The sequence below is a fragment of the Pristis pectinata genome, chromosome 7, assembly GCF_009764475.1.
Source record: "Pristis pectinata isolate sPriPec2 chromosome 7, sPriPec2.1.pri, whole genome shotgun sequence".
Lineage (NCBI taxonomy): Eukaryota > Metazoa > Chordata > Chondrichthyes > Rhinopristiformes > Pristidae > Pristis > Pristis pectinata.
In genome coordinates this window covers 78,554,236-78,577,843 of record NC_067411.1, presented here as the reverse complement: position 1 = coordinate 78,577,843, position 23,608 = coordinate 78,554,236, and the positions used below count along the sequence as shown (strand labels likewise).

Here is a 23,608-nt window from a genome sequence, read left to right as displayed (position 1 = left end):
TTTCCCAATCCCAATATCCTCTCTCTGCACCATCTTCTGACTTGCTGGGCTTCATGCCCCATTCTCCCAGCCATAGCAAGGGCCCAAGAGGGCTTATGGCCACTGCCCACTGAAATCCTCTCCAAAAGGAACTCTAGACAGTGCAAGTGCGTATGTGCTAGAATTTCTAGGCTAATGTTTGTACAAACATTATAATACGCAGAAATCAAAATGGGGATTAAGTAAAGATAGGTTCTTTAATTTTTATTAATTCAGTTTTCAATATTTATAGCAATCATAGACACAATAAATTGTGAACTAATTCACACAAATTCTTCAGTTATTTTCAATAACCATATGTAATCAATTTATCATTAAGATAAGCTATCAGTGCTAAATTAGATTGAATTTAAAAAATCACATTTCAATCAAACATTATTTGAAGATAATAAGTCCAATGTGGACTTTGCTTTGACTAATACTTTCTGTACTGTGCCAAAAATGGTTTAGTAGCAACAATAATGATATAAATAAAATATGATAAGGATAGTTAACCCTTAAAGTGTGTGCTACATTGTCATTAAACATAGACTGCAGATTTGGCTTATCTAACTCTAGTACATTTTGAAATTTTAATTGGGCTGGTATCAGGATAGGAACTATAAGTAAACTGTCATTGTGATAGGCCACAATATGCAATATAAATGTAATTTTTCTTTGGGCCTTTGAGGAGCAAGGAGACAGAAGAATTGGAGATTGTAACTGAAACGTTGGAGAATTATACAGCGGAGTGGAGGAGAAGAAAATTAGACATGAGTAAGAATTAGGCTGTGTTTTATAGGATGGGATAGACAGAACAATATTAAAATGTACTATCAATCAGACAAAGCTTAATCATTAGCACAAGAATGTACAGGGTGGTGCAATGCAGTGAGAATCAAGTGTGAGAATGGAACTGGGATGGATACAAAAGACAGGCCATATTGGTGCTGGGATAGAGAAGGAAAATAAAGTGGATTTGGGATAGGTCAAAAAACATTTGAAATGAGAAGATATAGACTGGGAATTGGATGGGTGCAAGGTACGAGGGTCTGATGAGCAGAAAGGGAACGAAAGGAGTCTGACAGATATGTTGATTATCAAATTTAATATGGGGATAAGGAGATTGGAAAGCAGAGCTGGGATATAACTACTTGAGCTCTGTAAGGGGCAAAGCAAATTTATAATGTAGATCCAATATTTATTTGAAGTATAGTATAATTTGTGGTTACAGTAAAGTTATGATACTTCAGCTAAAAATGATGGTACTAGAACTTGTAGCATTACTGGTGCCCAACTGAGGAAGACAATTGTTTTAAAAGGAGGGTGACCTGGAAAACAAAACCTAGGCTTTGTAGAACACATGGCTCTGTGGGCTGGTTGAGCACCAACGTTGCAGCCAGAACTCTTGGTGTGAGTCATTAATGGGACTGGTATGTCACTGTGTTGGCAGGAAATTTGAATTTATTTTTACTTATTCACTTTTTGAGATCTATACATCATTGGTATCCATACTTGCCCTTGAGAGGTAGTGGTGAGTTGCATGTTTGAGCCGCTGTCATGTTGTTAGGGAGCTCCAGGATTTAGACACAAGGAAGGAATGGCAATATATTTTTGAGTTAGGACAGTGTGCAACTTGGATGAGAACTTAATGGTGGTGGTGTTCACATGAACTTGTTGCTCTTGTCCTTCTTGGTGGTAAAGATTACAGATAGGGGAGGTGATATTAGAGAGGGCAACATGAGTAGCTAGAGTGGATTTTGTAGATGATATACACTGCAGCTTCTGTATGCCAGTGATGGAGGGAATGGTGTTTAGGGTGGTTGTCACTGAAGTGGCTACTTTGTCCTGGACGGTGTCAAACTTCCTGAGAGTTGCGAAGCTGCAGACTAGAGGCAAGCAGATTTATGCCCTGTTAACAGTGGAAGGGTTTTCAGGTATAAGGAGGTGAATCACTCAGCACAGGATACCCAGTTTCTGAGGTACCCTTGTAGTCACTGTATTTATGTGGTTGGTCCAGCTGAGCTTCTGGTCAATAGTAACCCACAGGATGTTGATGGTGGCGGACTCAGTAATGCCACTGAATGGCAAGGTCAAGGGTTAAGATGCCCGCTTGTGGGAGATCATCATTGCCTTGCATTTTTGTGGGACCAAGAACTTTTGAGTAGGACGTCAATAGGATTGGAGGATGGAGTCAGTACCAGAATTGTGATTACAGTAGTGTAAAAATTACAGGAGAAAGAGGAAGTGGTTGAGGCAGACACAATAACAACATTTAAAATACATTTGGACAGATACATGGATAGGAAAGGTCTAGAGGGATATGGGTCTAACACAGGCAAATGGGACTAACTTAGATGGGCATCTTGGTGGGCATGGACGAGTTGGGCTGAAGGGTCAGTTTCTGTGCTGTATTAATCTATGATTTCATAAAAGTCAAATATTCAAAAAATAGAGTAGAAATTATCCAAATTCTCTCTAAAGATAAAGCACATTGGGCATTGTTTAACTGATGAAATTTCTAGGTCAAGGTTGAAGAAGGAAACACCACATTAATCTATTCCACCAAATCCTAATCAGTTAGGAACAGAACACAAAAGTTGATAGAATATCAATTGGTGGATGTCTAAAAAGAGATAAAGGTAGGGAATTGCCAAGATTAATTCTGACATAGTAACAAAATAGAGCTTTATTTGAGCAGGAATTAAACTTTTGGAAATAGAAAGTCTGCATAGGCAAGATTATCAATGATTAGATTCCTTCTAGACTTCAGTTATGTACATTCCAATGGCGCGTATAGATTTTCACATGACTTCTTTCAGGTAAAGGTAGCTCATTGCTGAAAGCCTTTAGTCACTGGAGTTGTCAACAACAATCAGCAACTGTCTGTAAAAGACAACCATTACAGACAATTATTCACATTCAATTAATAATAGAAAGGCTGATATGACACTCACAGTAAATTTCCATTTATATCAAAATGGAATACAGCTGAAGGCAAGATGGTTAAGTAGGTGTATACTTTTATTTAGTGCAATGAGACTTGCTGTATTAATAACAAAATATATGGACTATCACTTGTTAACAAAATTGATGGGAATATCCAGCTGTAAGTGATAGCCAAGCAACTTTTTTTTAAAGCTAATAGTATGATACAAGTCCATTTGGGTAGAAAAGAAGGTCACATTTTAAAATGAAAACAGAACAAGTATTGACAATGATGAGTCCATTTCCTCTTAATTCAGGGAAGCATAGATTGCAACGGTGCAGAGATGTATGTACTGGTTCTTTCAAAGAATTATCTAATTGGTGCAAACCCCTAAATTGCTTGTATTGTCTCTCCTCCTTCTGCACTAAATCACATCTATCTGCTTAGTCTGATCACTTGGAGATTACTACTTTCCTCATTGTTTGTGATGTTTTTGAGTTTTATGTTACCGGCAAACTTTCACATTGTGCTCTGCATGCTAAATGAACAAATAAATTCAAAGGTAATTCTAATTACAATCCATGGGGAACTCTTTATATACTTCCCTCTAGTGGGTGAAAGAAATGTTCACAACTATTCTGCTTTCCACTTCTTAGCTTTCTTTGCATCACATTAAGAATGTCCCATTGTTGCCATGAAATTTAATTTTGGTAACGTCTGTTATGTGGCATAGAGTCATGAAGTTCCACAGCACAGAAACAGGCCCTTTGGCCCACTACGTCCATGCTAAGCTTATTGCTCATCTACACTCGTCCCATTTGCCCACACTAGATCTGTATACTTCTATGCCTCGCCGATTCAAGTGCCTATCTAAGTGCCCCTTCAACACAGTGATTTATCTGATTCCACCACCTCTTCTAGCAGTGAGTTCCAGGTATCAACCACTAAGTGTGTAAAAAACATTCCTCTCAAATCCCCTTTAAAACTCCTTTGTTTTGTCATTGCCGTCTTGTTTTTGATACCTGTACTACGGGAAAAAGATTCTGACCATCTACCCTGTCTATGCCTCTTATAATTTTATATACCTCTATCAGGTCACCCCTCAGCCTCCTTCACTCCAGGGAAAACAAGCCCAAGCCTATCAAACTCTCCCTATAACTGAAGTCCTCCAATCCAGGCAACATCCTGGTGAATCTCCTCTGCACTCTCTCCAGTGCAACCAGTGCCAACCAGAACTGCACAAAATACTCCAGGTGCGATCTATCCCATGTTTTATAAAGTTGCAACATAATGTCCCAACTTTAATATTCCATGCCTGGACCTATAAAGGCGAGCATGCCATATGTCTTCACCACCACTCTATCTACCTATGTTGCCATTTACAGGGAATTGAACTTCAAAGTCCCTCTGTTCATCAACATTCCTTAGTGCCCTACCATTTACTATACAAGTTCTACCCCTATTTGACCTTGCAATTGTCAGGATTAAATTCCATCTGCCAATACTCCACCCAGCTTTCCATTTGATCTATATCCTGCCGTAACCTTGGACGACCTTCCTCAGTATCTACACCACCACCAATTTTCATGTCATCCACAAACTTGCTAATCATACCTCGTACAGTCACATCCAACTCATCAATATATATCACAATCAACAAGGGTTCCAGCACAGATCCTTGTGGTATGTTGGTGGTCACAGCATTCCAATCAGAAAAGCATCCTTTCACTGCCACCCTCTGTTTCCTATCTCCAAGCCAATTTTGGATCTAATTAGCTAGCTCGCCTTGTGCCTTAACCTTCTGGATCAGCTACCCCTGCAGCCTATATGGATTTTAGTAAGTCAAATGCCTTCTAAAGTCCATGTAGACAACGTCTACCACCCTGCCTACATCAATCTTCTTAGTTACCTCCTCAAAAATCTCAAATTAGTGAGACAGGATTTTCCTGGCAGAAAGCAATGCTGAGTAGACCTAATCAGCCCCTCCGTTTCCGAATGTACATAAATCCCATTCCTTAAAACTTTGTTCATTAATTTCCCTTCCACTGATGTAAGCTTCACCAACCTGTAGTTACCTAGCTTATCCCTATGGACTTACTTAAATAAAGGAACAATATTAGCTATCCTCCAGTCTTCTGGTACCTCACCTGTGGCTAACAAAGGTGCAAAAATCTCCACCAGCTATCTCCTCCCTTGCTTCCCATAGCATCCGAGGATTGATCTCATCCACCCCTGGGGTTTATCAACCCTTATGCATTCCATAACATCTAATACCTCCCCCTCTTATTACTGACATGCTCCAGACTATCAACGTTCCCTCTTCCTGAACTCACTATCCTCCATGTCCTTCTCCTTGACAAATACAGATGAGAAGTATTCATTTATGACCTTGCCCACTTTTTCTCCAGCTCCCTTCTTGCTCCTGATAGAGAATGTCTTAGGATTTCCCTTAATCTTACCTGTCAAGGATATTTCATGGCCCTCCTAATTCCTTTCTTAAATTCTCTCCCATACACTCTGCTGTTAAATGTTGAAATATGCCTGCGTAATTAGCATAAACACATCTGCAAGATTCACAATCTCTATAAATGTATTTTAACGGATTTTTTTTAACTTAATTCAAACCAAAAAAAACATGCACAATATTCCTCATCAATGCCACTCTTAAACTGAATGTTCAAATTTTCATTAACAGAAACATGAACCACAAGATAAAAGACAGACCTTGGAGTTTTTGAATTTCCTTTAAAATATCTTCATACACTTGAGTAAACAGGTCCTCTGGGGATTTTGTTCCATCCAAGTAAACTGAGGAAAAACAAAAATTCATACATTTGGATCATTTGATACTCCTGGTACTTTCCTGGCCAAACCCCATAATATTTCTGAATTTCTACCAGACTATAATTAAAAACTCAAAAATTACCTTAACTGCCAGGCAAGAATATTGAAAATGGTAGGTATCAAAATATAAAATAACCATTTCAATATCACCAGATTTTCATTATTATTCTTGATATATTAACTAAAAACAGATGCAGACAGAATTTGGAGGATAACATTAGTAATCACTATGCTCACATTTGTGTATTCAGATTTAGGTACTATTTTCCGTACATCCATTTCATTTTTTTGAACTCAAAAATAAATTGCAGGTCCTGCAAGTTTTAATTAATTGATTCTTTTAATTATTTACAAATTTCTGTATTTAGACATTACAATTTACAGCATTTTGCCTTCTAACAATCATGATTAAGAGAATAAACAGTTGCAAATGAAAACAGAAAGCTTAAATAATTACTTATGTTGGTTAGTTTCTCTTCCATTTCTTTTCTGTTTTTGAGGTACATTGGCCACACATGTCCATCAAAATATCCAGGAGGATCAGGGGGTTCATAGGTTCTTAAACTAGGGAAAGAAATTCAGCTTACAGTTTTAGATCATTTGAAAATAATCATGTTTCAAGATAGTTTAAATCTCTAATTACCATCTTCGTCTCTTGCACTCTTCATATGGAATTGAGAGATAATAGCGCTGATTGAAAACATCATTCAATGGCCTAAAAACATATGAAAGCATGTACACAGTGTTACAAATTCAATCAAATGCATCAACACAGTCAAATTGTAATTAAAGCATAAATGAAGATCGATTCCATAAAATTTAGATCAGGACAACTTAAGACCTATTCAAATGTTTTCTTTGTGTATTATCAATTATTCTCCTCTCAGCCTTTAATTACTTCTGTGTTTCAGGAGTTGATAAAAGCAAAACGAATTAAACTAGACACAAGAGACTCTGCAGATGCTGGAATCTTAAGCAACTCACACAAAATGCTGGAGGAACTCAGCAGGTCAGGCAGTGTCTATGAAGGGAAATAAACAGTCAACGTTTCGGGTTGAGACCCTTCATCAGGACTGGAAAGGACGAGGGCAGAAGCCAGCCTGAGCTCCTCCAGCATTTTGTGTGTGTTGCTGCAAATTAAACTAGGTCTTCATACTGTTGCAACATAAGGAACTCATGCTCCCTTGAGCCAGTCAGAGCTTGTTAATAAGTTCAATATTTTCTTTACAACCGAGTTAGTATTTAGTTTCTACACAATAGTTTAGTAAAAATGTAACACAACATTTTAACAGAATTAATATATTACTGAATCCTTGAAAAATATAAGAAACATACTTATAATTGTAAAGAAGGAACCCTTCTACTATTAGGATGCCAAGACCATTGTACTCTGGAACTGCTTGTTCCTCATGTATGGCAGCCATGTTCTTCATCCAGGCATATACTGCATTCATCATTGCTTCCATATCCAGAGCTGTGATGACTAAAAAAAATTAAAATAATTGGATGCCTCTTAATTGTTATTATTAAGTATAAATGCAACAGTGCACACATAGCAACACAAGTCTTCCTTTTTCTGTTCTACTGCAGTCAACAGAACTCTTTCTTTCACAGGGAAGGTTAGTGACTTGAATTTCAGCATTATATCACTTGATCCAAAGCATAAATTATAACAGGAATTCAGTTTGTAATGAGTGAAAGTAATGATTCCATTCTGCTGGAGAACTTCAATTTCATGGGGGAGCTGAGTGGGGTGTGGAATTCTGGTGGTGGGTAGGCCTTGGTGGTGAAATCAGAAGGGATAGGAGAGATAAAAAGGGGAACATAATGCAATTCTTTTGAGGCCTAATTGAGGAAACAGGAGAGAAAGAAGGTAAAGTTTTCAAAGTTATGACAATTTCTTTTACATCTGCCAAAACAATATTAGAGAATCTATTAATATTCATTACACGTTCCATTAAGGGTCTTATAAAGTTGAAGTGTGGGAGAAGAAATGTAATGACAGTTCAAAAGAAGCTGCATTATTCCAAAGCAAAATCTCTGATCACTATCTTCTGATTGTTGTGCTACAAAAGCATTTGCGTGAGATTTAACAAATCGTACCATCATACTGCTGAAAGCCATCTTCTCCAACCTCTACATCAGCCGAATCCTGAAAATAACAAACATAAAACCATAATTAAGTATTATTCCAAAATACAATTCCCGGTTCACCCTGCAAAATATTGGTCTCAACTCTGCATGTGTAAGATTTGAGGTTACAGAAAATTTAGGATTAAAGCAATGCTGCTGCCATGTTTTCAGAAGGTTAGTTTAGAGCTTAGGGAATAGTTTAGGTAACTGCATGAACATCATTGCATCACAACAAGGAGATGGAACCCTTTTTAAAAATAGAGCAAAATGTTAAGAAACCTAATGAGAAAAGTATGTGACAAGTGGAAACTATATCAATTTCACATGGAAACCTACTTAATTGCAATGCTTAAGACAGAGATTTCAGTCTATTAGAAAGCAAAATACATAAAAAAAGACAACTGAAAAAAAACTCAGAAGGTTAAAATGAATTTACAAAGGTTGATAAGTGAACATGAATGCTAAGCAAACTTTCTTACAATTGTTTTCATACTGACCACTTCAGCACGTTATGTTTAACATTTGGTAAAAAATTTTTCTCTCAGTGTATTAGGTATTAGCTGTCCAGGACTCCATTTGATGTGCCTTTGCTTAGATTCAACAGCTCTGGAATGGTTCCAGTTTCTTCTCCGTACACTAGTAAAATTCTGTCCATACTTATCAATACTATTGACAAAAGGTTGCAGATCTGAAACATTGACTGTTTCTCTTTCCACAGATGCCACCTGATCTGCTGAGTTTTTTCCAGCATTTTCTATTTTTGTTTCAGATTTCTAGCACTTGCAGTTCTGGATTTCATTTGCAATTTTAACCACAGTTACTGGAAAGTCCTCATCAACTGCATTTAAATTGTTGATCACGTTTTCATTTCCAGCATCAGCCTTCTCATTACAGCAGCCAAGAGTGAGCATTTCAGGTGCAACGCCGATGGTTTCTCTTGAGTGACTTGTCACTGCACCTCCACCATAATTTGATTCATCACATGCCAACTTCAATTTGCAATAAGCAGAGAGAAATTCAACTGCTAAGCTTGTCTTGAATTTATTGATGTCCAAACATTTCTTAGGAGTTGCTACAGAGGACATAGTATTGCAGTGTGTTCTCTGAACATAGAACAGTACAGCACAGGAACAGGCCCTTTGGCCCACGATGTTTGTGCCGACCATAATACTAATCCAAACTAATCCCATCTGCCAGCACATGGTCTATATCCCTCCATTCCCCGTCTGTTAATGTGCCTACCTAAATGCTTCTTAAATATTGCTATTGTGTCTGCTTCCACCACATCCCCGGCAGTGCTTTCCAAGCACTTACCATTCTCTGTATAAAAAACCTGCCTCCTAAATCTCCCTTAAACTTTTTCCCTCTCACTTTAAAGCTATGCCCTCTGGCATTTGACATTTCCAACCTGGGAGAAAGACTCTATCTATGTCTCTCATAATTTTATATACTTCTATCCAGTCACTCCTCAGCCTCTGATGCTCCAGAGAAAACATTCCAAGTTTGTCCAACTTGTCCCTATACCTAGTACTCTCCAATCCAGTCAGCGTCCTGGTGAACCTCTTCTGCACCATCCTTCCTGTAATGTGGCAATCAGAACACGGTAGCGAGGCGGTTAGCGCGATGCTATTACAGCGCCAGCGATCGGGGTTCGATTCCCGTCGCTGTCTGTAAGGAGTTTGTACGTTCTCCCGTGTCTGCGTGGGTTTCCTCCGGGTGCTCCGGTTTCCTCCCACATTCCAAAGACGTACGGGTAGGTTAGTTTGGGTTTAAAATGGGTGGCGCGGACTCGTTGGGCCAGAAGAGCCTGTTACCACGCTGTAAATAAAAATTTAAAAAAATTAAACTGCATACAGTGCTCCAAATGTGGCCTAACTAAAGTTTTATACAGTTGCAACGTATCTTCTCGAATTTTATACTCAACACCCTAACCAATGAAAACAAGCATGCCTTCTTTACCAGCCTATCTACTTGTGTTGTCACTTTCAGGGAACTGTGGACTTGCAGACCAAGATTCCTCTGTACATCAATGCTCCTAAGTGTCCCGCCTTTTACTGCATACTTTCCCCTCACAATGATGACTCTTCAGAAAAAGTCACTTAACCCGATGATGCAAAATCATTTGGTCTAGGTAAACTATGGGCCAGTTCAGGCACTCACACTCCAGGAAGACTAGTAATGCAAACGGCTGGACTTTTCACCTGGTGACTTGCACATCACAGCTGAGTAGGTGGTGCAGACCGGGACAGTAGTGGAGAATCCATGTCAAACATGGTCCAAATCTGTCTCACAGATGCTAAACTTTGGATACTTCAAACAGAATTCTTATGCAACAATAACAACGAGTGGGAATTGTATTTACACGCATCCCATCTGCACTATACAGACTTCCAGTGGGATTGAAGGAATTTTTCTTGAGCATGAATAACATGATGGCATGATGTCAAAGGCCTTTGCAATGATGTTCACATCCACGGTCCTGTTAACTTCCAACAAAATGTGTCAGAATTGGAAATCAAATGAGTGCATACAGGCCAATGCCAATAGCTTGCACAGTATGAATGTCCATTTAATCAGGGTACAAGACACACTTGGATATTCAATGTCCCATTGATCTGCACAGAGTGATAATTAGTTTGTTGCAAACAAGGATCACAAGAGAAGTAATGATGAAAAGGGACAGAGAGTCCAGACTCAACATAAAGTATATCCACTTCTAGTTTACGCACTCATGAGACATTGATGCTCTGAGTTATTGTGCCATTTTTGGGAAGCCTGTGTTTTTTATTCATTCATGGTATGTTTAAGTCACTGACAGAGTTAGCATTTATAGTCCATCCCTAATTCATCGCTGAACCCAGTGATTAGACTATTTAAGAGGGCAGTTAAGATTAAACCCATTGGTTGGTCTGGAATCATATATAAGCTCAACAAGGTAAAGATGACCAGTTTTCTTCCCTGAAGGAAATTAGTCATCTAGATGCATTTTTATAATCAGTGGTTTCATAGTTACCTTTAATAATTGCTGCATTTTAATTACTTGTCATATGAGAAGAAATTAAGCAGACTAAGCCATAGTCTCTTGAGTACAGAAGAATGAGAAGTGATCACATTGAAGTATACTGACTGGAATTCTCGAATCTGGTGATCAATTACGGTTCAGTGACTGAGTACGTACAAGAGAGATTTTTAGGGCTTAAAGCAATCAATGGATATGTGGCTAATGCAGGAAAGTTACACTGAAGTAAAAGATCACCTGTGATCTTACTGAATGGTGGAAAAAGCACAAGGGGCTGAATGGCCTACTTTTATGCTTGTATATGTGTTAATCAGCACTTTTAGTAGAAAGTCTGCTGCCATTACCACTTATGGCATAGATACTGCAGAATGCCAGTTCCTCATTATCTGAATGAACTACAAACTATCCAGGTGATACTTTTAAATGTAGCTAACTTTTCAAGTACACTGGTATCTTGCCTAGTGCTCAGAACGCATTACCAGAAAGAGGAGTGCTAATGAAGTCAGCACTAAATGCATTGCATTGGAAATCTAGCATGAATTCTGCCTTCCTAGCTGCTTCGGCAAGAAACTGAGTGCTGGGAACCTGATGCGAGTCCCTACCTTGTGCTGATATAAGAATCACCCATGACTCAATGTGGAGAGTTGACCCATCTGAAAGCTGGGGAGAGCAGAGAAGCATCTTTGCACTGAGATGTGGGACTTAGGGTTGCACCCTGGCAGGCATGGTGTGTGCAGGTCATTGTTGGAGACTGACAGCACCTGCTCCATCTGTTGTCAGACTGGCTGGATCCTATGATCTCTCTCATCACTTTTTATTGTACGTGATGGAATCTGCTGTCTGCCCCTCTCTTTGTTTGGCTACACAGCTCTCTCCAGCCCGGAGATGTCTATATGGTTACAATTTCTTGCCAGTGACCACCATCAAGCTTGTTACCATAGATTATGAATTCCTGACCCCTTAGTTTGAGACCATGGCTCCTGGTTCTATACCTCCCAGGCAGGAGAAACATCATCTTTGCATCTACCCAGTCAAGCCCCTTAAGAATTTTGTATGTTTCAATGAGATCATCGCTGATTCTTCCAGTCTCAAGAAAGGATTGGCTCAGACTTCTTAACCTCTCCTCACATATAAAAATTGCCATCCAAGGAATCAACCTTTGCTAGACTCCCTCTGTTACAAACATATCTTTCCTTAGATATGGGCAACAGATCTGTACACAATATTCCAAATTGCCTCCCTTGGGCCTATATAATTGGAATTGGGCAACTGTACTCAAATCCCCTCGCAATGATTTCCTGCATACTGTTTGTATTCCTGTACCTGCATATTAACTATCAGTGATTTGTGTACAAAGATACTAGGCCCCTCTGCACACTGACCTTTCCATCACTCACTATTTAAAAAGTACACCACCTTTTTATTTTTTTCTACCAAAGTGGATAAACTCACAAATTTTCCACATTAAATTCCAACTGTCTTGTTCTTACCCCCTGTTAACTGAGGTATTTATATGTCAGTACTGTTGTTAATAATTTTAAGTGGATAGATTGTTTCAGATTATTGAATCAAGTAGAACTATGAACAATTTAAATTAGGAGAGCAGATGGTAAGTTGGGAAAATTTATTGTTCTCTGAGGATGAATGCCCTATGAAACACCAGTTTATGAATTGGATTTGATTATGCTTCTCTGAAATGCTTTGGGATTTTTACAAGTTAAATATGCTATAAAATGCTAAATATAATTAAAGAATGACTTGTTGGAATTCCTCAAAAAGCCATTAGAACTTTTTTGGAGAAAGTAGCAGAATAGAAAAAAGGAGGAATGATATTGAGTAATATAATTTAGATGGGACATATGGAACTTTTCTCATCTTGAGTACAAAACACATCTAAATGAATTAAAATACATGAACAACACCTACAATTATTAAATAAAAATACTTAGAGTATTTTAATGATTTTACCTTGAAATATGTATCTTGACATATTAAAAAGCTGTTTGGAAGTGCTTTCTTAAGACTGCATGCAAGTGTGGTTTTTCCACCATTTGTCATGCTAAATTAAAGAAAGAGAACACTACATTTACACTTATAATCAGTAGAGTAAGATAACATACTACAGCAAAATCAGACAAACAGGTTTTAGCAATGCTCTGAGCATCTTATTCCATTGAAATAACTTGAAATGAACAGAACTGTACTTGTAAGTCCCATAAAGATAATGTAGGTTTCTTCTCCCATAGGAGCCATTTTTAAAAATATAAAAAAAAGAAAAAGGCAACGGATACAGACAGAGAAATTAAGGCAGCTGAATTTGTAGAATTCAATATCAAGTTCAGAAGGCTGCAACATTCTCCATCTGGAGACTTCTGGACTTATTATTGAATTCTACAACTTCAGATAACCTAGTTTCTCTGTCTGCATCAGTTTCCTATCTGTGAAACTGGCTCTGTACTTTTTTTCCATTTTTTACCCTCTGGGAGTGGAGGACATGCCCAGCCTGAATGCCAGGCATGTCTTCCTGCTTTGCATTTCACAGCTCCTACATTGTTTTGTCTATGTTCTCACTCTCTAACTGTTCATTGAGCAGAACACTTTGTTTACAACTTCTCCCTGTGATCACCCTAATTTTACCCTATCATATACATATGTCTTCCCCACCTTCCCTGCAGCACAAACTTCTTTTGTCTCCTTCCCAGTTCTTATGAAGGGTCTTTGATCTGAAATGTTAGCTCCAGTTCTCTTCCCAGATGCAGCCTAAGCCTTTTCTGTTTTTATTTTAGACTTCCAGCTGCTTCATGATAATGGCTAAAGATAATTCATTTCGTATCGATATATTCATCAATTTAAGTCATCACTACAATATGAATATAAGTTTCCAAAACAAAATTGTGACAGATTTAGTGTATCATTTAATAAAAAAATTAAATGAACATGTGTGTTAATGCTAACAAAATTGCACTTACAAGAAACCATAAATATAAACAAAAATATTCATCACAACCATATAAAGTGCAAACCAGCAGTTTAAATCATTTTGAAGTACAAGATCAAAACATATATGATGACAATTAAGATAGAAAGAGGGGAGATAATTGATAAATTAATCACTTTTAGAGGACCAGATGCCTTATCTGAATGGATCACACCCATACATGCCACAAAAAATTAAAGAGATAGCAAAAGAACTATTATATATAAAAATACATTTGAAAAGTTAGTAGTACTGGAGGACTGGAAGATAACTAATGAAAAACCAATGACTTTCCCATGTATTGTAATAAGCAGCAGTAGCCCCTAAAGCATGCTATGCCATTTAATGAGATCACAGTTAATCTAACTTCATATCCTGGCATTTTTTCCAAATCTTAATGACCTTGGTTATAAAAACTATCAAATTGAGATTTAAAGTTCAAAATCAAATTGAGATCAATTGCCATTTCTAGTAAGATGTTAGAATTTACCAGCCTCTGTGTGTAGAAGTAGTTCCCAATTTCTCTCAAGTCTGGCTCTACTTTTAGGATATGCCCTTTAGTCCTAGACTCCACAATCAAAGGAAATTGATTTTTTCTGTTCCCCCATAAAATTGCAAACTTAAATCAAATTACCTTCTGGATCTACCACTCTTTCAACAGGGACTTTATCAAATGTCTTCAGGAAGTTCATGTAAGAAGCACCCATAGACATTCCCTGCCTGCTACTTAACTCTTCAAAATATTCAAACAGATTCACTTTGCATGATTTGTGCTTTAGAAATCCACGTAGGTTCATTCTGATCAACTGAGTATTTTCAAAGTGTTCTGTCACTCTGTTCTTGATTTGATTCTTCCAGACCATAGATGTTTGGAACTAACTGGCTTTGGTCTATCACTTTTAAAAAAAAACTACTGGAGTGATGTGCAGCACTCTAAACTTAAGGAATGCTTCCCAAACTGACAAAACTTCCATAAAAATAGTTATGGAATCTGCAATGGTCTAATCCAGTTCTTTTCCTGGGATAGAAACCATCCCGTCAATAAGATTCTTTAAGACCATTATTTTTCTTCATCACTGTTATTTTGCATATATCATTTTTGACATCCTTGTCCCTGAATCAGTATTAGTTTTCTTAGGATGTCTAAATGCTTTTCTCCTTTACTGGAAATACTGATGCTAAGTAATTATTCAACCTATCTGTGAACATCCTCCTTATTTGTTTTTAGCAGGCCCGCATTGCTCCTGACTCTTTTCCTGAAATAACTGTAAAGTTCTTTTGATTCTGCTAGCTCTTGCCAGTTTTTTTTCACTTTCTTTTGTAGCTGTTGCTATCTGTTTTGTTGCCTTGTACTGTTCCATGTCTTCTTCTCAGTTGCCAAGTTCTGCACTTATTTTTCCCTTCAGTTTTATGTTGTCCTTTATTTCCTTAGTCATTCCTGGCTTATTTCTGGAACTTAAACTCATATTCCTCAGAGATATAACATATTCTGTTTCAAAAATTCTTTGGTAGACCATCCTCACTGGTTCTTGACTGTTGATTTATTTATTAGTAGGTTTTCCCAGTCTATGGACAGTAACAAGCCCAGGGAAACATTTTCTTAAGCAGGCCCTAGGCATTGGGGATAACGTGCTTCCTTTTTTGTTTTATGGGTTCAGAGGTGACCAGTGAGGTCAATGTGGGAACCATGGACTCTTTCACAGATGGGCAGGAGGTGCCTGATGAGATGGGAGGCAGGCGGGTAGTTTGTGAGATAGTGCACTTCTTCCACCTTCTACGTTGGGTTTCTGTGTACTCCCAATACACGGACTTGAGGTTCTCAATCCCACCCTGTATACTCCTTCAGTTTGAGCATTCGTGGCCCAGGAGTTCCCAAGAGTCAGTGGGGAATGATGTACATTTTCAAGAAGGCTCTGAGCACACTGTTGAACTTTTTCCACTGTCTACCTGATTTTCTCTTCCTGTGACAGAATTTGGAATAGAATTCTGCTCTGGGAGTCTGGTGTAGGGCCTGTGACTTACACAGCCTGCCCAGCATAACTAACTGAGTGTAATTAGGGCTCAATGCTGTTGTCCTGGGAGTACACTGACATTGGGTTGCTTATCCATCTAGTGAATTTGGATGATTTTACAAGGAGATCATTGGTGATAACTTTTCAGTGCCTTGAAGTGTCTACTATAGGTAGTCCAGGTCTCAGAAACATATACCAAGGTACATTGAAGGCAGTGGTGAATTTCATTACCAATGAGAAATGGTCTACGTTTTCCAGGTGTTTCCATGAATGTTCGGAACTATGGTTCAATCTTTGGCAACTGCAGAATCAAGGTCACCCTAACCTCTGTAGTTGAGCTGCAGCATTCAGACGACACTTGTGTTTACACATGCTTGGAGGCCAAGCTCCAGGAGCAGTCTAGTCTAAGCAAGTGGTTTTTGGGGAACAAAGAGAAAGCTTCATGTATGTACTTAAAGTTTCCTGGAAATGTAATATCTTTGCTGATTTATGGGAATCCCTGTTCAGTGGCACTCAAAATGGAGAAGGAGCATCCCTGAATGCACTGGGCACTTCCAATCTCGATGATGGGAATATGCAGAGATCAAGTGCTAACAGCATTAGGAGCACACAATATTCCATCCATCTGCTCCAGCAAGTACCACCTGCCACACCCGACAAGATGCCTTAAGACTCTGCGTAAGATCATCCAGAACCCTAAAACTGAAGTGTATGCAAATCATCATCAGTCCTGAGTTAGCGCTTGGGAAGAATACGGCCAGGTATAAAAAAATATCTAAAGTTGCTAAAGTTGGAGCAAAAGTATGTTGGGTAAAATAGACTCAGCAACTTACACATATTATTTCCTCAAGCTCAGGGAGATCCTCAACAACTGTAACTTAAGTTCACTGATACCTACCCTCCAATTCCAACAATGATTTGTTTCATTTTTGTCCTTGTGAAATGTAGTTGCTGATTTCAGGAAACGGCGATACTCAAGTCCACTTCAGACCTAAAAGAAACTCAGATATAAATATTCGTGTAATTGTGTTTATTATGTTGAATCCATTACATCTATATTGTTTAATCTGCATTTGTCTGTTCCTTTCCCACTTCATTTATCTTTGAGTACTCAGATCAGTGGTACTCATACCTTTTGTTTTAGAGGTACAGTGAAAATAGCCTTAGTTAAAAGTGCAACATAACCTGGCATTTGTCATCTTTTCATTTATTTCATTGTTTCATTTATCATTGTTTATTTCATTTTCTTATACTTTTCTCTGGTCTTTCCTATATCCAGAATTCTCATTTGCTTCATGTTGATGATCATGCCTTCAGCTGCCTATGATCTAAGCTCTGGAATTCCTTCCTTAAACATATTTATTGATCTCTTCTCTTTTTAAGACACTCATTAAAACCTCTCTCTTTGGTCAAGTGTTTGGTCACTACATATATTTACATGGCTCAGTGTCAAATTTTGTTTGACGACAGCATGAAGTTCTGCTCGTTGTTTCATCACACTAAAGTTATGCATGGCATGATGTTATCCAACTGCAAAGGGCTATTCCTTCCACTTCCAGAAACCCAGATTTTCTTTAATAAACTAGCTCATTCAAAATTTCAAGTAGTTGATAAGGATGCAAAAGTAGCACCCCATCTCACCAGAACAATTTCCCATGGACTGATCGCCAGTAATGAAGCAGATTTCAGCTGAAGTTAATTATGAGAAACTGTAATAAATTTGCATGGTGAAGTCCATATAGAAAGCATCGAGACAACTGTGATAGCAATGGGAGGCCTTATAATCCAAAGTTCCAACAAGTTTCCGAAAGGAAACTTATTTTAGGATTTTCAAAGAACCAGTGGAGAGGTATGGTTTGAGTTAAGAGACTGAATTCATGTCACGTCAAAATTTCAGCATATAATCTAAAATAGCAGTTAAATGGAGGTGATGAGATGCTGTTTTGTTATGGGGTCAATTCTTTAGACGAGTTCCTAAACCATGGCTGTGTTAGGGTGCACTCCTCCACCTCCCCCAAGATAAAACCAGATGCTGACCTATTTTTATAACATGGTAAACTTCTGTTTCACATGCCTTTTCTGTATTTACAGAAACTACATATACTTTGACGAGGTTTGTGAAGCCTTTGATCATCAGTATTCATCCATTGATTGCCATAACTAACTGGTAATTTTTCCTATGCTCTTTCAAGGCTTTTTTCTCTCCTGTCATTTCCGCTTACTCCTTTCAAGAATATCAATGTCATCTGCGATGGAAGGGCTTCTGAAACTCTTTTATTGCTGTGGACTTGGCATAACCCAGTCAAGCTCTAACCAAGGCTTCACCCAACATCCATGGTAACTCTCATGTTCATGCAATTCTGCCTTTAACGTTAGAGTCAAAATACTTCAGAAACAGTTATACACATGTAAGAAAATACCACAGGACAGCTCTTTTATGCCTAAAGACCTGTACGATAGGTTTGTAAGACAAGCTTTTCACTGTACCTCGGTACAAGTGACAATAATAAACCAATACCAATACAGGTAACTATTATTATGGATAGCCCTGCATATGAACTCCCATATTATTATTACATTCAAAAGACCCACATATGTACATACATTCATTCCTACAAATGGCAGTTAGTTTCCTCTCTTTCTGTCCACTTTTAGTAATTGTTCTTTCTTATCAGTCTTACATGCTTTTGATGACATTCATTACAATACTGTAGGGGTATGGTTATCATATCAAGTGATAGTTGTGTGTTTTGTGTATTTGTATAAATAAACAGGGTTGATGCATCTTATGACAGTAAAACAAAACTCCTATAATCTGCTGTCTAATTGTTCAGAAAACCCCTATAGTTCATCTGTCTCACCAGGCCCCAGTTCCCAAGCTCACTGTAAACTCACTGGGGCCTTTGTTCCCATGCTCCTTTGAAAATTATCAGGTTCACTGGAAAATTTATTATACTACTGTTCTGCGTAACATTTTTAAAAAATGAATTAAAAGTGTCTTGCAGTATTAATTGGAATAACATCCAATATTGTGGAAAATCTGGATTCCAGCACCACCGAAGTTCCAAGCCTTCCAGATTAATGGGGTTTTACTGTACTCAGTATCTTGGAATGGTCTTGAGAGCTTCTAACTGCCCAGCTATTCTTGGTTTCAAGACCACTATGTCACTTAAGCTATTTCTTCTTTCCGTGTTGTAATCAGCTTTGCCGGTCTGGGAACGTGACGTTTAGGGCAGGCACGATAACTTAGCAGTTAGCATAACACTATTACAGCACCAGCGACCCAGGTTCAATTCCGACCGCTGTCTGTAAGGAGTTTGTACGTTCTCCCTGTGTCTGCTTGGGTTTCCTCCGGGTGCTCCGATTTCCTCCCACGTTCCAAAGATGTATGGGTTAGGAAGTCGTGGGCATGCTATGTTGGTGCCAAAAGCGTGGCAACACTTGCAAGCTGCCCCCAGAACATTCTATGCATGCAAATGCATTTCACTGTGTTTCGATGTACCTGTGACAAATAAAGAAATCTTATCTTGTCACAGATATATGGAATGATCAGTTAACTCTATGAGCAACTCACTGAAACGTGTTAAAGCATCCAATTTGATATCCCATTTGTATGATGGCTTCTGAAAGCTTAAGGCCACAAAATGTTCAGCTCATTCATGTCATACAACTGAAACCCTGCAACAGTTTTTTTTAAATTGACATTGTACATTTTCCCCGTCTGAATTTTATACTCCCCCATTTGAAAAGTGTAGAGGACCAGATCAAAGAAATAAGGATAAAACTTTACAAGACATTCATTTCACCATATCTGTAGTATGTCATTCAGGGCACCACAGTTTAGGAATAATATGAAAGCCTTAAAGAGGGTCAGGAGGGACTTACTAGAACAATTCCAGAGAAATTGAGCTTAATTACATGCACAGACTGGAGAATCAGTGATTATTCTTCCTGGAAGCAAATTCCAATGACTATAGGATGAAAGAAAGTTTCAAATATAAATAGGTTTTGAAAAAAAAATGTAAAATAGAAAATTTATACATTCCAGCATTTTCCTATCACTAACCAGTTCTTTGTTTTCTTTTTCCCTGCTTTCTTAAATAGTGGGTTCATATTTGCTTCCCTCCAATCCACCAAAACAATTCCAGAATCATTATAGTTTGGGAATGCTGGAGATATTTAGCAGGTCGGTTGACCTCAGTTCTGATGAAAGGTCATCTGGTGAAAAAAACTGTTTCTCTATCCATGGATGCAGCCAGATCTGCTAAGTATTTCCAGTATTTTTTGTTATCTCAGGTATTTAGTAACTGCTGTTTTTTTCAGAATCTACAACTTCTTGCATTTATTCCTCCTTCATTTCCCTTTACTGACAACTCCTTTCCACAGATAACTGCAATGAGCTGGACTTCCCCACACTCTCTCAGCTGGCACCCCACCACCCTGGCAGACACAGACTCTCTACTCCTCCCCATGATGCCAGATACTTCCGCTTGGTGCCTGACATTTCTCCGGGCTCCTGCCACCTCCCTGGGGTGCCAGACAGCTCCAGCCCGGGCTGGAGAGCTGCGGGGTCTCCGCAGCTGATCGGGTGCCATTCACTCGGGATGACAACCGGAAAAGAGAGGGAATGATCTCGGTCTCCGGTAACCACCTCTGGCCATGGACATGAAGTGGGTCCCCACACCCCGCGATACGTTACCTGACAGAGAAACCCCGCACCCCGTGATACATTACCTGACTGACAGAGAAACCCCGTGAAACGTTACCTGACTGACGGAGAAACCCCGCACCCTGCAATACGTTACCTGAGTGATGGAGAAACCCCACACCCCGTGATACGTTACCTGACAGTGAAACCCCGCACCCCGCGATACGTTACCTGACTGGCAGAGAAACCCTGCGTAATGTTACCTGACTGACGGAGAAACCCCGCACCTCGCAATACGTTACCTGACAGAGAAACCCCACACCCCGTGATACGTTACCTGACAGAGAAACCCTGCACCCCGCGATACGTTACCTGACTGGCAGAGAAACCCTGCGTAATGTTACCTGACGGAGAAACCCCGCACCTCGCAATACGTTACCTGACAGAGAAACCCCGCACCCCGCGATACGTTACTTGACAGAGAAACCCCGCACCCCGCGATACGTTACCTAACTGACAGAGAAACCCCGCGAAACGTTACCTGACTGACGGAGAAACCCCGCACCCCATGATACATTACCTGACAGAGAAACCCCGAACCCTGCAATACGTTACCTGACTGACAGTGACAACCCCACACCCCGCGATACGTTACTTGACTGACAGACAACCCCACACCCCACCATACCTTACATGACTGACGGAGAAACACCGCGATACGTTACCTGACTGACGGAGGAACCCCGCTATACGATATCTGACTGACAGTGACAACCCCACACCCCGCGATACGTTACCTGACTGACAGTGACAACCCCACACCCCGCGATACGTTACCCAACTGACAGAGGAACCCCGCGATACGTTATCTGACTGACGGAGAAACCCCATAACACGCGACCAAGCGAACGCGACAGCCCCTCGGTGACGTTAGTCCGCACACTCTGGGCGGGGCTCCGATGTTTTGACGTCATCACGCTCAGCGTGCCGTTCTTCCTGGTTCCTCCCCACCCACTCTGGACACATCGCTCCTGCACTTCCTCAATCCCGGGGAAAATCTTTGTGTTCGGTGTGAGAGGATCAAATTTTATAAAAGAATTGTAACCTAACTCTAGTAACGATGTCGAAACCACCACCTAAACCAGCCAAGCCAGGTAAGGTGCCTGTAGTTATTTGGAGTTGATTGTCATGGAGCAATGAGTTGAGACTCGACGGGAACTTGGTGTAAAAACTGATGAGAGAACGTTTGAAGTTTCCTTTTAAGGTGTCAACGAGCCTCTGATCTTTAGCTTTTGTCTTCTACTTAAATTAATCTATATTATTGAATCGGCGTTTTTAAATTCTTCGCGCTGTGTTTGCCACGAAATGTATTCGTTTAAGATCAGACAACATTTTGTATTTATAAACCCCTTCACAACGTAGCAAGACGTCCCAAAGAGTTTCACAGAAGCGTTACCATCAAAGTTTGACATAGGGGCATATTTGGACAAATATCAAAAAACTCAGTCTTTTAAGAGTGAAAAGAGAGGTACGGAGGGTTCGGAAGGAAAATTCAGAACTTCGGGCCTTAGTACGAAGGCATGGCAGGCAATGGTGAAGCAAATAAATTGTGGGACGATGAGAGGATAAAGGTGTCTCTGAAGGTTGTAGGGCAGCAGAAGATCACCGAGTACGTAGCTGATGAGTGCTAGTTGGGCTGGAGGCTTTTGAATAACCTCAGGTTTTCTAGGGCATATTTTGAATACCCAAGAGTGCATTTGAATAGTAGTCCACAGACGCAGTGATGGAGTTCAGAAGTGTTACAGACTCGCTAATCTTGACGTTTTTCCAGCAAACCAAAAATAAAATATATGAAGATGGGGAAATATTGTAGTGTTAAAATGTTTGTTTCATTCTCTCTTCTTGAATCCAATGACCCGAGCTCTATATGCAAATAGCAGATTTACTGCACGTATCTGATCCATTACTAGTTATTTGCTATTAAAGTATAAAATAAAGTTTGGAAAATATTGTACTTTATGATATATTTGGTATCACTCACTGTATTTTAATCCCAAACTATGACCTTGTCAACAGAAAAATAGTCATCCTCTTAAGTATGTAGATTGAATGGATCTGTCACATTTTTTTTCAAACACTGGTTTGTTTGTTTTTGTGTGCACTACTAATCACTTGTGGATTGCCACTGGCAACCATAATTGTGGAGTTTTGTTCAAATATGACATTAAAGCCCTAATTTAACTTCATGATTTACATATGTATTTGTTGATCATTTTCTGTTGCAACTGAAAGTTGCCTTTGCACAACTTAATTTGGACCATAATTAGATTTTGTGGGTTAAAAATTCTGATAGTTATATCTTAAGCAAAAATAAAATTTGATGCCATCTAAACCCAATTTTTGAATCAAATAAAAAAAACACTGTCAGTCACTTTAGACCTACATTAGCTGATCCTAAATGGGATGGTGTCTTTGGACACTTCATGAACAGACCATTCATCTGCCACAATCAGGACCTTTACTGCTCAGTACCTTTACTGCTCAGTACCTAGGTAAATAACGTACGGCTTTGGGAAATAGCAAAACTTGTGTATACTAGATAACATGACTTTGGGAGGTGATTTCTTTGTCTTTTTGGGGGGATAACAGTGGTCATTCTAATGAAATATTGCCAATTTTATTGCCAGCAAACTGGCTTATTTCATATAGAATCATAGAACAGTACAGCACAATACAGGCCCTTCGGCCCACAATGTTGTGCTGACCTTTAAACCTTGCCTAAGATTATCTAACCCCTTCCTCCCACATATCCCTCTATTTTAAATTCCTCCATATGCTTATCTAGTAATCTCTTGAACTTGACTAATGTACCTGCCTCCATCACTGCCCCAGGCAGCACATTCCATGCCCCAACCACTCTCTAGGTAAAAAACCTCCCTCTGATATCTCCCTTGAACTTCCCACCCATTACTTTAAAGCCATGCCCTCTTGTATTGACCATTGGTGCCCTGGGAAAGAGGCGCTGGCT

The 23,608-nt window shown here is 39.2% G+C and overlaps 2 protein-coding genes across 2 annotated transcripts in view; one reads left to right on the top strand and one right to left on the bottom strand.

The window, feature by feature from the left end:
• Positions 1 to 212: 212 nt before the first annotated feature.
• Positions 213 to 21,506, bottom strand: LOC127572529 (nicotinamide riboside kinase 1-like). Its single transcript, XM_052019896.1, has 10 exons — positions 21,418 to 21,506; positions 19,818 to 19,903; positions 16,831 to 16,923; positions 12,912 to 13,002; positions 7,895 to 7,943; positions 7,127 to 7,274; positions 6,435 to 6,506; positions 6,249 to 6,355; positions 5,672 to 5,755; positions 213 to 2,904 (listed from the first exon to the last, which is right to left on the bottom strand). The coding sequence occupies exons 3-10, from the start codon at positions 16,857 to 16,859 to the stop codon at positions 2,894 to 2,896; spliced, it is 591 nt and encodes a 196-aa protein (XP_051875856.1). The 5' UTR covers positions 16,860 to 16,923; positions 19,818 to 19,903; positions 21,418 to 21,506; the 3' UTR covers positions 213 to 2,893.
• Positions 21,475 to 23,608, top strand: part of ostf1 (osteoclast stimulating factor 1) — a 63,698-nt gene continuing 61,564 nt past the window's right edge. Inside the window, exon 1 of the mRNA XM_052019894.1 lies at positions 21,475 to 21,734. Coding sequence (XP_051875854.1) covers positions 21,701 to 21,734 — 34 coding nt within the window. The 5' untranslated portion in view covers positions 21,475 to 21,700. The remainder of the gene's footprint in view (positions 21,735 to 23,608) is intronic.

Excerpts from the sequence above, each read along its gene's own strand:
- LOC127572529 (XM_052019896.1), bottom strand. The coding sequence starts at position 16,859 with ATGAAACAAATCATTGTTGGAATTGGAGG. Across the intron at positions 7,944-12,911 it reads GTCAAGATACATATTTCAAG|GATTCGGCTGATGTAGAGGT; the intron begins GTAAAATCATTA and ends TGTTATTTTCAG. Across the intron at positions 7,275-7,894 it reads TGGCTTTCAGCAGTATGATG|TCATCACAGCTCTGGATATG; the intron begins GTACGATTTGTT and ends AATTTTTTTTAG.